The sequence below is a fragment of the Nesoenas mayeri genome (genome assembly GCF_963082525.1).
Source record: "Nesoenas mayeri genome assembly, chromosome: 5".
In the NCBI taxonomy this organism is placed as follows: Eukaryota; Metazoa; Chordata; class Aves; order Columbiformes; family Columbidae; genus Nesoenas; species Nesoenas mayeri.
The window spans coordinates 47946038-47959724 of NC_137548.1; the positions used below are offsets into that span (position 1 = coordinate 47946038).

The 13687-nt window shown below is 42.0% G+C and overlaps 1 protein-coding gene across 1 annotated transcript in view; it reads right to left on the minus strand.

Moving 5' to 3' along the window:
- The window catches only part of LDLRAD3 (low density lipoprotein receptor class A domain containing 3), a gene marked incomplete at its 3' end in the record, with an annotated part of 112781 nt that extends 99769 nt beyond the window's left edge, over positions 1 to 13012 (minus strand). The window contains exon 1 of the mRNA XM_080346176.1: positions 12868 to 13012. Coding sequence (XP_080202302.1) covers positions 12868 to 12901 — 34 coding nt within the window. The 5' untranslated portion in view covers positions 12902 to 13012. The remainder of the gene's footprint in view (positions 1 to 12867) is intronic.
- Between the last annotated feature and the right edge of the window lie 675 nt (positions 13013 to 13687).

Consider the following 13687-nt stretch of genomic DNA (forward strand, 5'->3'; position numbering starts at 1 on the left):
TAGCTTTCCAAATATATACACTGCTTTTTAAGATGCATCATAAAAAATGCCACACATTAATACTAAAGCCAACAGGTATATCTTGAATAATTTATTCTTCAGTAGTAAACAGGCAAAGTCATAACCAAATGAGAAGGTATGTGGCTAATACCCTGTCTAGGGATTCTGATTAAAATACGGGTGAAACTCCTACTCCATAACAGCTGAAACTCCTACTTCCCAGCTCAACTACCAGATTAACTGTCCTCTTATTTACTTACACTCATGGGGGCTCAGTAAGAACTGCTGGTATGGTCTTAATTTTTTGCTTTCTTCTTGCATGTATACATACCTACCCCTTACTTTTGTTTAATGCTGGGTGTGACTTGTGGAAGGAGAATGGAACAACTTGTATAGATTCATAATCCATTTTTAAACAAGCTTCACATTTCAAGGTATCCAAAATGACTTTGCCACGGAAATATGCAATGACTATCTCCTGGTACATCTGCTTACACCTAGGGTTTAATTTTGACAGTTGAGCTCATTTAAACTGTTCTCTAACCAAATCATTTACTACAGCATTTAAATAACACATTTTTTGCAAAACAATAGGCCAACACAGTCTTTCCAAACTGAAGTAAACACCACACCACTGGAATATTTACTAAATCTATGCCAAGTTAGTTTTCTTGTAGTTTGGGAGGCTTGTGTTCCCAAACACCCAACTCATCCTACCTTCAAGGGCAAGACTGGCAAAGGTGGAAAGAGTGCCCTGTTTCCCAAAGTCACTGCCCCTTTGTGATATCCCATATCAGACATGCTTTCCAACCCAAACAGAGATGACCATCAGGTATTTTAGAAGTCCAAGTCATGTGGGTTTAATTTTAACAGGATCTGACAGGTCTTATGTAGGTGTCTTCAATACAGGCCAAAAGGAAACTAAGTTGATCACTTCTTAAATGGGAAAGTCTGTTCACAGAAGTGGGCTGCCTAATTTTGCAGCTGTTGATGAGAAAACAAATGGAGCATGAACACTGCAGGAAAAAAATTAACTAAACTGTGCTTTGCAGGTTAAACGCAGTTTCCCCACAAAACTATTTATAAGGAGTAGTGGCAGTCAGCCAGCCAGCAACTCTGGATTCAACTTCAGTCAGTGCAAGAATATCCTGCCAGTGATCAGAACTGCTTTTTGTATTTTCAGATTTCATTTGACTCAACTAATTGGCCATTAAGCTCCAATAAGCTGAACATTTATCTGCAGATAACACAAGAAACAGGAAAGTAAGCAGCCTGAGGCTACCCTGAAGACTTTTAACCAAATAGCAAGGCAGAGCTCCATTACAAGAATTCATCAGAAAACCTATGTAGTCCATCGGCAGATTTTCTAATGGGATCCATTAGAAATTTTAAGGATAGTCAAACTGATGAGACATCAAGTCTATCTAACTCACATAGAAGTCATTAAAAGAGAGTCTTTACCTTTGACAGCTTGAAGGATATCAAAGCTGCTGCAGGAAAACAGACTGAGCATTTCTGCTGTAACAAGTATGCATAGCTTTGCATAAGAACAGCAAAAACTTCATATACTATATTAAAAAAAAAAGTGAGACTGATGAAAAGGTATAGCTGTGCAAATGAATCTCATCAAGTACCTGCTGCTTCTGGGTTAATTCTGTTGATGTAACAGAGAGACAAACACTTTTATATTTTACCTCAAAGAGCCTACATCCAGGAACTCTGAATCAGGAGTTCTCCAAGAAATGGCTACTAATATCTCAGTTGTTGAAAAGGACAGGCATTTCAAAAAGAAAATCACTCTAAGTTGCAGTGCAAATAGGAAATTATGCTGTAAAACATTTTGTTTCTACATTTTATGAAAAATGGAAGGAGGAAGAAATATGTCTATTACGTTCTTACCCATGATGAACACATAATTCAACTATGAAATAAGGTCACTGAAACTATTCTGGACTCTTTTTTGGGAGAGAAAGGTTGCAATTAAATAAGCATTTCAGAAAAGCATGATGCTGTCACCAGTCCTTATAGAAAAAAGAAAAAGCTGACAACACTACATCAAACTTGCAATTTAGAAGTGAACACTCCTCATGGCAGATTTTTAGAGTACAATGGGTACTGTAAATTTGAATTGTTTATAAATAGTCTTAGGAACTCTACTATCAATGGCCTTTTCATCTTCCAGGTAGTCTGTTAATGTTCTAGTCAAATCAATTTGATCTTTGGTCAGAAGTACACTACAAATTTGTTCATTACACACAGTAGCTCTGTTTTCAGAGGAGTGAAAAAGAATTGGCTCCTGAAACTTGCTTGCAGATCCGTGAGGAAGCCCTCCATCTGATGATAAAAGGACAAACACTTGTGGTTTGTTTTAGAGCTCATAGGCCGTACTATTAATATTACAGAGCTTCACTTTCCTCTTACCTTCACATTCACTGATATTCAAAGACATTATATTCACAAGACAGAAAATGCCTGACAATTGGATGTAGATCTCGCCTACAAAGATAGGGCTAGTAAACAAAAATTTCTTAAGAGAATGTAAATCAAAATTCTAATAGGACTTGATTTAATAATGGGGAAGAACCTTGGTTACACAGCAAAGTGAATGATCTGTTCATTTAAAAGTGCACAATGTGGTGGGTTTTTTTGGTGGTGGTGGTGTTTTGGGTTGGGTTTTTTTGTTTTGTTTTGTTTGTTGGTTTTTTTTTTTTTTGGGGGGGGGGGGGGGGCGCGGGGGGAATGGGGTGGGTTTTTGTGTGTGTGTATGTATATGTGTTGTTTTTTTGGTGTAACTCCACACAGGTTTGTATTCCGATTGGTATCAGGCATTCGAAGTTCAGCCAGCACTTTATTAAGACATGAGACTAACATCAGCCACATGGATTTTTTGGTCCCTCCCCACCTTCTTTCCACCTTTCAAAAGCCTTTCTTAAAATAGAAAAAAACAAAGAGCCTTTTTTGAGTTTGAATAGACATCAATCACCACAAACACACTGTTGTTGCTTGTTGGCCAATTTTGCATTATGCCTTATTAGTTTAATGACTTAGTCTTTTAAAACTGCTTGAGCAGTTAGTGCAGTTCTTCCAGACTCAAAGATTTCACAACCACAGTTTGCATTCTGCCAGCCTGAGCAGATACTGATCTCAGCATCTGTATTGTGTCTTTCCAGCTACCCAAAAAAGCAAAGCTCTAGACTGTTTTACAGTATGTCAGGTTCATGATAAGACATGTTTCTTGTTCTGATGATGGAAGATTTAGTCCACCATCCCCAAGATCACCCATCTAAGATCAGTATCAGAGCCCCAAGCAGTTCTGGGAGACACTCATTCTCAAGACAAAATACATGCACTTCTGGTTACAGCTAGACTACATATGTTCTAGTAGTGTGCAGTTTCACATAGTTCTTAAGATTGCATAGTTTTGGCCCTAGCCACAAGGGCAACTTGTGCCACCGAGAGGAGACTGGTTAGCAAGTTATGAGTTATTTTTGTCTTTGAAGTTCATTGACTGCAACGTGTATCTTTTGGAGGTCCTAAGAGCTGACTCAATTTATCTGTTCATGAAGAACTGATGTGCTTTGGCAGGTGAAGCAAAGTAGAATTACTCCTCATATTAAACAACACGAGCAACTGCTCTTGCATATTTTATATCAACCTCTCTTTACAGTGCCCATATTCACAAATTATTTAGCCATTTATACATGCATACCTTGCATTGTGTGTCAAGTGAATATTAACTGTACTTCATAAATGATCCATGAACAACTGAGTAATTTACTCAAGATGCACAACTGACCTGTAAAACTGTACCAAGAACCTAGGGAGAACATGTCCCATGCAGTCTGCTCTAACCAAAAACCACCTTCCAAACTCAGCTACAGCAGAAATTCCATACAGCCCCACCCTGGGCCTCAACACACAGCACAGCTGAACAATGGATGGGGGAATGACAGGGAGAAGAAGAGCAAGTACAGCAGCATAGAATCATCCTATGCAAAATTTCCTATGTAAGTGATTTCATATTCCATTAAATGTAAGATCCAAATCAAGAAGAAAGATGAAGCAGATCACAAACTACAGGAAAGGCACACTCACTAGAGAAAAGTATTTGGATTGTGAGGGTATAATTTTCTAAGTTATTTTCTGCTGGGGCTTCCTCTTCAGGAGGCACCCAGCTCAAGCTGTTCTACAATGTATCTTGCAAATAAATAATTTATTTTAGAATAATTTCTGGAATCCCTGCCTGAGTCTCTGCTGCTGGAAACCCAGGGAAAAGAAACTTCCTTAACAGTTTGGCACCCCAGATGGAACCCTAGGCCACCACCTTCTGAGTCTCTCATCTTCAGACATCTAACCACCAACAATGCATGAGTTCATCTAAGCTACAGAAGGTGTTACTTAAGTTACGTGTGGGCAATGACCATGTTCCCTGCAAGGCAACCACTAGCTAGCAGGTTCAGTACAGTCCTGCACAACAGATTTCCTGTGAAGAACACTCTGGACAAGCAACAGTACTACAAGTTGGCAATTCTTGCCCTGTCTTATGAAAGGGGGAAAGAAATGCAACTTGCCAAATACATGGATTTTCATAATTACATCAGTTTGTATGTCTATATCATGCTTCACAGGTTTCTAAACTGCTCTGTTTCAAGAATCTTAATGGCGTTACTCTAACAACAACAAAAAGAAGATAAAGGAAAAATAGGAACACTTGAGAAAAAAAATCATCAAGAAAAACCTACTTATCTTGCATCCAACTCCCACCACCAAGACAGAGTATTTCTCTCGAGGCAAAAAGCTATTTTGAACTGTAGAAAAACACACCTGTTATTTGTAGCGTATAGCTCTTGACTAAAATTAGGGTAGCACTAATAGCATAAAAGAAAGATGGGAAGAAAGAGTTCATGTCAAAAAAAACCCCGACAAAGCAGGTAAAAGGGAAGCAAGTACAGTGAGGAAAGAAACAGATCTTGCCCAAAGTCATACTGCTGATCATTAATACAACCTAGAGTAGATCCTGGAGCACTAAGACTCTGAACAGCTCTGGCCAGCAGTGTACAAGTCTTCAGTTGATACAGATACAGCTGGCAACTGCATTCTCTCTGGAGCTCTGTCATCTGACTTGTTAACAATTCAAGTGATAAATTCATGCAAAACATATCAAACAAGAGGAAGGACTACAAGGATTGAAGGAACTTGAGCACAAAGTTATACTTAGTAGCCAGAATTCACATCTTAATGTTTAATGGAACCACAATCTATTTGCTGCAGTAATATTACTGCATTTTATCAAAACCAGAGATAAAAGCCCACAGGAAAATGTTACTTAAAAATGAACTTTCCATTCAACAAACTCAGCTGTTTCAATATAGACTGACATAGGCTACCTCATCTGATGTAACTGGTTTTCATCCAAAATCTTAAATAAAAGAGCCTCAAACCAGAAATCTTCCCCAACACATTCCACCGGAGCCATCTGGAATAATAAACCGTCTAAGCAAATGAAAAGTAACATCCCAACACCAGAGAATCATAGCAAGGTGTGGGACTTTGGGATTTTAATTTAAAAGAAAAAAACAACTCAAGATCCCTACTAAAGAAAATACAATAATAATAATAATAATAACAACAACAACAACAACAGAAAGACCAATACAAAATACACCACTAAAACTGGCAAAACTGTCCTTCTGGTCCTATAGAAACAAACTTTTTCATAACACAACAGCACCCTTCAACCATATTCAACTTACACACTTACTAACCTTCAATAAATTAAGCCTCACAGGCTGCTCAAGAGATTAAAAAATCTAATTTAAAACTGAAACCTCCTGGCTATCAGGACCTCCCCAGATCTGCCATGAGTTCATCAGCCCCTAATCACAAAAGATGTCATACAGCAGGTTAAAAGCTCATTCTTACAGTACAGAGATAATTTCAGCTGAGTTTCACAGCCATACTACCTTCCACTCATTACCTCAGCTCCCTGTTCACTGTGACATGGCAACTTACACAACTCTTTCCTCATACACAAAATGCAGATTTGCTGTTATGTTGTAATTGTACCCAAATTCACAGCTGTTCAGGCCATGGCAGGAAGGCTTAAGGATCACAGAGAAGAAAGTTCTCACCAGCCACCCTTCCACAAATTGCTTCCATTTTTATTTTGTTCATCTGGGCCCTTTGAATTATCCACTATGTGATTCCCCAGTCTTTCAACACATTTCTCACACTAACAGGAACTACCCGTTATTTCTATCAAACTTTCAAAGAGGACATATTTGTATAAGCCACAGCTAAATGAGGTATCTGATTCCACACGCTCCTTTACAATCAAGATGTGGACATCTGTGCAAGTAGCTGAGAACAAGTACAAGCAGAGACTAACAGCTCCATTTAGAAATCTCCTCACTGCCTGAACATTTCCCACATGCAAATTAAAACACAAACAGACCGATTAGCATTACACCATCTTCTCCCTTAGAAGGATTTTTCTGTCCTGATAGCCAACACTGCATGCAATATAAGGCTGGCTTAAGCTACCTTTTTAATCAGACAGTTTTACAAGCACAAGAGGCTGCATGAAAAAACAAACACTCAAACACATCATCAAGTTACTGCAGTTTAGCAAGTTTCTACAGGTCAAATAAGCACCTATCTGGATACACATCAGTCCACAATAAATGCAAACCTCCACTGATCATAAAAGTTTTAAGTTTAATTATCAGAAATACTAATTCAGTCAATTGCTTTCTGGAAGATTGTTTGACAAGGTTTTTTTGTTTTTCTTGAGCTTTTTGTTTAAATTTTACTTTTTTTTTTTAAACACATACGAGCGCCACCTCAAAAATAGAGTTATAAATAGAGTTATGATAAACTGATTATACTAATGGCTGACTATACAGTTACCTCCAGCCATAAGCTACTTATATTTCAAGAAAAGGGCAGTCTGTCATTCCATGTTTCTCTTTAGAAATACCTTAAAATACATCATTAAAACTGGTTTCACTTGAAATATTCCATTCTACATCTTAGCATATCCTGTTATGAGATCGTGCCAGAGTAGAAAAGTTTTCCTTTAATACTTGGAAAGACAAAACCACACACAACCAACAACTATTGAGACACAAGATCTTTCTCCCTCCTCATCTTCAAAACCTACCTGCTGCTAACGAAACCATTTTCAAGTTCAAACCCTGAAAACATCAGTTTAAATACTTACCACAGAGTGCCTTCCACCAAAGATAGGACATCCATAGCTTCATTTTGCAGCAGGTAAGAAAACAGAACACTGACAGCCTACAAGGCTTCCAACCAATTCATAAAACTCATCATTACCTTCCACAACAGACAAGATACTGAAATGAAGAGCATTTCTATCACCACAGTGGATCTCACACTACAGATTTTTCAGGTCTGTTCCATTACTGCTTATGCAGACAGAAAGAGCAACCACAGAACAAGATATATCACAGAAACTATTCTGGTAAGATTTACCTGTTTGGAAAAAGAAACTTAAATTAAAAAAACAAAACAAGACAAAACAACACCTCTACCCCCACACAACTCAGAACAAAACAACAACTAACATCACACACTCTAAGTCTGTTCCCAGGTGATAAATTGATTTTGTATTAGGCCTTCCTACACTACTGCCCTGAAACAGAGAGATGCTTGAACCTAAGCTCATTTCATCACTGCTGCCTAACAAACCATAATCTCCCTGTTACAGTCTGCTAGATTTACAGCAAAGGGAGCCATTTTATTTCACACTTGGTAGATAATCAGCATACAAAAGGAGGTAGGATGCAGTTTACTGTTGTCATTATAAACATATTATAGTACCACCAGGAAATTCTTTCATCTAAACTACGGAGCTTGCTAGTTTCTCAGTGTATCAGGCACTGCAGACTGTAAGTTTATAACATTTTATTTCACATTTGTACAAAAGGTGCATTTTTACTACCTATTTTATAGTTACCAATCTCCACTTGAAAGGAGCTATTGAAGGAGGAATGTTGTTTTCACAACTGTGGATCTGAGGTCTGATCCAACATGGAGAGACTGAGGGACATACAGCTATCAGACCTTGAATATAAAACAAAACCTCTTTGCACTAATTGCAGAATGCAAAGCAATTCTTGTGGTTAAAAATTAAGCTGAGGGGGAAGGTAAGAGAGCCGATAAATCATACCTTAAATGGAAATAAGGGGAGAGGCTCATTAGAATTGGATTAGTGAGAGAGGTAAACTGAGGCAGGACATCCAGGAATCGTCAAGTAGGCTGTGAACCCTGTAGTACCCAACCAATGGGAAAACAGGGGAGGGAATTTACGGCCAGGATTAGAGGAATATAAGCAGGGGCTTTTTGCCCTGTTTAGTGTGCCTACCACTAAGTAGAACACCTGGTTTTGCAAAATCATTACTAAAATATGCTTTGCTGAAACATCCTGCCTAAGCCCATTATAAGCAAGATAATAGTTTATTTGAGATTTGGGGGTTCATTCAGGAGGCAAAGTTGTCATTTTGGGGGTCCCTATCACCAAAAGACAGAAAGGCGTACCCCACTGATTGCCATGCTTCTGTGGATTGTCAGTGGGACTCCAGGAGGGACCAAGAGAAACCCTGAGGCTGTCACAACATGAGACTGCAACACTACAATCATGCTTTCACCCTCACAGTCCTTGGCAACTGTAGGCAACTGCTGTGGCTAAGTTATTCCAAGTGAGACACGACAGGTGGAAGCTCCTGGGCCCTACAACTTCCCTCACCCAAGCAGCAACAGGAACCTATGGAAATCTAGCGAAGGACACATGCCTTTCCCTGACAATATTCAAAATCCCTGAACTTTACATGAAACCCACAAAAACATCTTTTTACTTCAGACTCTGCATCAAAAATGTACTTGCAAGAGTAAAATCTGATAACAGCCTCAAACCATGAAACATCAAATAACCAGTAACTGACCTGAGAGAACCTGTCTGTGGGCACTAGCTCCTGTGAGAAATCCCATTCTCCCCAGCATGGATATGGAGCTTTGCACTAAGGTTATTACTTGCTGGCTGCTTTCATCATGACCACTGGCAGACTTAAGTCTTCAACAAATATCCAATGCTTGTTGTGTATCACCTATTTCTCCTGTTACTTTGCCAAGTTGGAAGTTTCTTTACTTGCCAAAGCTATTACAAGAATCCTTGTCCCTCTCTAACACACTGACATGCCATACAAGCCTGCAGCTGGCCTGCATACTGAGAGAGAGAAAAACACTGGATCAAGTTCTGAAAAACACTGCAGACCCAGTTTAGGAGTTTGTGAGAGGACTGTATCAAAATACAAAATAGATCTACTGGATACACAGGACAGGTATGAGTCTCAAAGCAGAGAGTGGTTTTCTTGCTTCTACTTACACTGCAGCTGAGCAGAAAGGTATTCAGCAGTAGTCTTCCCATGCAGTACACAGAGATTTTCAGCAAATATATTCTACTAAATGCAATACCGCTGAATCTCAATGCAACTGAAGACCCATGTAAGGAAATAACAGATATTTCCTTAGTAGCATGGGGAAGTCTTAAGCTAGCGGACATTGCACAGCAGAGTTTAATGTGGTAACATTACTCTTCAAGCAGGGGTAGGGCTTGATTTTGGAGATATTCTGTTCTAAGCTTTTGAGATGTAGTTGCAAATTGGGATGAAAGCATTTTTGTGGCCCTGCATGTTCATGCTGTCTGTGGAACAGGGTCCTGATTCCAACAATATTAGACCAAAAGACTTGAGGAACCAAGACGCAGAAGCCTCCCCCTAATACAGAGCAAGTTGAGTATGTTTTAAGAGATGTAATATCTGCATTATGTATTCGACTTACACATCAGAAAGGTCCTTACACTGAACTGTGACATCTTGGGGACGCTACTCAGGAATTCCAGCTGTGCACTGCAATTCTGACTCTCCAGCCAGCTGAAGACTGACATTTTAAAGACCTACGTCACACCTAAAAAAGGAAAGTTTGTATTTGTCAGAAAAAAGTAATCTTTTTCCACTCACTTTGTAATTATACTTCTTAAAAGCAGTTCATTTACTTAAATATTTTTTACTCCTGCCATAATTTCTCTCCTTAATGGACAACACAGGTTGAAGAAAAAGTTACATAAAACTGTGTTCAAAATGTATTCAGTAGATTTAGGGTTTTTTGAAAAAAAAAAAAGTATTGAAGATACAGCACAGTGGTGGTCAGGATTATAAAGAGTTCATTTTTCTATTAGAGACATTTTGTTTGTTTATTCAGCTATTCTCTGAAGCAATCCTTTCCTAAACTCACTGTAAATGTGTATAGCTCAGAAGAAGAAAAAATATACATATATTTGTATATATATATGCTCCATATATATATTTATGGAAGAAGATAAACATAAATGCCTGTTTTCTAACTAAGAAAATTTATTCTACACTACTTATCCTGATGATGGTGTTGCAGTCTAAGCTGGTAACTGGTATCCTTGCAGGACCCAATCTATATCCAGGAACTCCCGGGCTGACACTGAACCAAAGCAAGGCACTGGGAACTGGGTCAAATCATGGCACACACAGAACAAGAGAAGGGGATGAGAGCTGGGCACAATCTTCTTCTACTGGCAAGAGTACAGACAGATGAAAGAGACTGGGTGTGCACATGCCTGAGAGCTTGATGAAACTTGAAATGAGGCAGGGACTAGAAAAAGAAAGCAAGGGGACTGGGGAGCTCCCGTGCAGGGAAAAGAATTTAAAGTTTCAGATCAACAGTCTTTCTGACCAATTATCAGTTGCAATTACAAACTGAAATTAAACCAGCCTGGTATAAGTTCACACTATGTATCATAACAAGATAAAATCTCTCCCATGTAGGCATCCTTTCAGGATCAAAAGCACTATTTGATCCAACTACAATACTAAGAACGAAGATGCAAATGAAAGATCAAACTTTGCTTTGCAAATCTTTGCTCATACAATCCAAGTCAACAGTTACTTCTGCAGACTAAAGAACTGTTCAGACAGAGATACTATCCAGTGTTTATTGTCTGTTAACTGAAAGTGATCTTCATGGTTACGAGGTTTTCCATTTGTATCCAAAAATGGTTCAGCAGGAAACAAATATTTTCAGGAGTTATTAGAACTAAAATTCAAAACAGAGTGAAGGTCATGCAGAAACAAACTAATTCTCCCTGTGGGAAGCCTGGCAGGTATGCCAAAATATCCAGAGGAAGCAACATTCAAAAACAAATCCCTAAAGACTCCATACTTTACTCTTAAAAACAGAACACATTTAAAAAAAAAAAAAAAAACAAACTTTCAGAAAGCTCTTTGAATCTGCCCCAAAGTAAGCCACAGCCTCTGGTTAAATAACTGCAGAGTAACTATTGAGCAAGTCTGCAATTGAAAAGCTGAAATACTAACTTCCCTATGAGAGACAGGTCTTGTTGGTCACTACCCCCAGTCCAAGATAGAACAGGAACATGGGATGTGGGTGACTGGGAAATCTTCCTATGTAAAGATGAGTATCTTGTAGCATGGAACCCTCCATGTTAGTCTAAGGGTAATATTACAAGCAAATATATCCAACACACGTAAATGTATATCTTGCTATGAATAATTAGGTGAAATTTTGGCAACATTACTGTAGTAAAATGGAAATTTATAAGGAAGAAGGTAACAACACAGATAAACAAACCTGAGCTTTGTCTGAAGCATTCTGAAAAAGGAAACGCTGAAATAGTTTTGCAAAACACCCACAAACCTACACAAGACTTAAAAAAATGTTATAGATGAAGTTTGCAGTTAACACTGCAAGTCCTACACTTCTCCTCCTTCCTACCCATCTACAACAAACTCAAACCAAACGTTTATCATGGAAACTGTAAAACGTATTAGTTCTTCATGACAACAAATACTCTTAAAAAAAAATTTAACTTCATAATCTGAGTTTTACCCACTGTGTGTCATCATTTCATCGCCAAGGTGCAATTCAGGAACACACACAGCAGCATGCAGCCAAGCTACTTACGCTGTCTGGAAAGGCACCTGCTAAGATCACGCTGCAGAAATAATTCACAATTGCAGCAAAGCTGCACACAACATCATCAGCTCGCCGATTCTGACAGATATATGTCGACCGTGAAGTAGGGAGGAAATAACTTATACAAAATTGAGTATTAACAAAAAGTAACACTCCAACCCCGGCAGGACCCAAGCGCTTCAGTAGGTGCACGGACCTTGGCGCTGCGCCGGCCAGCGCCCGCCGCGGTCCCGCCATTCCGGCCTGCCCCCCAAGCGGCGGAGATCAGCTGCATCCCCGACGGCCTCCTCCGCCTCGGGAAAGCCTCGGAAGGAAGGCCCGGGTCGGCCTGGCCCAGCCTGTGCCACCGAGGCCGCGGCCCTTTTGGCCCGGCGGCGCCTTCGACGTCCGGATCGGCCCGGAGGCACCCGACCCCAGTCGCCACTCCAGAAACTTCCCACCCGTCCCGGCCCCGGCACCAGTCCGGGCGCCGCGCTCACGCCGACCCCCCACGTCCCCCAATGGCGGCGGCGGGACCACCCTGAGCACGCCCTGCGGGGAGAGAGGGAGGGGAAGGGCTACGTGTGCATGCGCCCGCCCTGAGTATCACTGCCCAGCCCACCCAGCGAGCCGCGGGGCAGCCGATTCCCTACGCCCGGCCCGCCACGGGGAGGGGAGAGGAGCTATGAAGATGGGAGGGGAGGCCGGCCGCGTTCCCGGTCCGGCCCGCAACGAGACGCCGAGAAGAGGCGGTGGGAGGCCCCGGCACCCTCCTCCGCCGAGCGTAGCACGCCCCCTCGCTCCCGTGCAGCGCCCCAGGACGCCGCCACGGCCCGCACTCACCCGCCGAACCCAGCAGTAGCCACAGCAGCCACATAGCCCCAGCGCTGACCGCTCCGCCAACTTTGGGGCTACTCCGCCGACCCTCCCCCGACGGAGCCTGCGGCCGCTGGCGGAGAGAAGGGGGGGGGAGGGACAGAGGGCGGTGCCCGCCACCGCCCCGCCCCGCCCCGCCCCGCCCTGCAGTTTGCCACCGCCCCGGCCTGGCGGCGGGTCACCGCACCCCGCCGGGGCGGGGCCTGGGCTCGGGGCGCCGCTGAGAGACCGGCGAGGGGCCACGCCCCGGGCCGGAGAGTCGGACAGGAAGTCTAGCGGGTGAAAGCAGCCAGGGCCCCCGGTGCATGGGGCGTTGCCTGGAGCCCGCCCCGTAGGATCATCCCTCTCTCCTAGTCAGGAGAGCGGGCAGCGCGGCTCGGATTGTCGCCGAGCATGACAGCCCTGCAGGCCGCGCCGGTGACCCGGCCTTTTGCTCCATGGCTGTCATCTGCAGTGCTGGCAGACCGCACGGCTCTGCTTCGGCCTGCCTGGTGGCACTGGGATGTTGCTGCTGGCAACGACCAGCGAGTTGCTCGTAGTGCATCGCGACAGCACACTGAGATACCTCATCTTTCTCAAAACTGTTGTGCATCAGACACCTACAGCCAGTTTTGAGGACCGTGGAGGGTTGTGTTGGCATTAGCGTGTCATACACCAAACCCCCCACTTGCCGTGTAGTGGCAGGCAGGAGCACTTCAGTGACGCCTGGAAGAGTTTAGGTCAGAGCTGCACCCCTGCAGACAGCCTATATCTTCGTGAGGCACATGAGTGCTCACTCTGCCTTTTC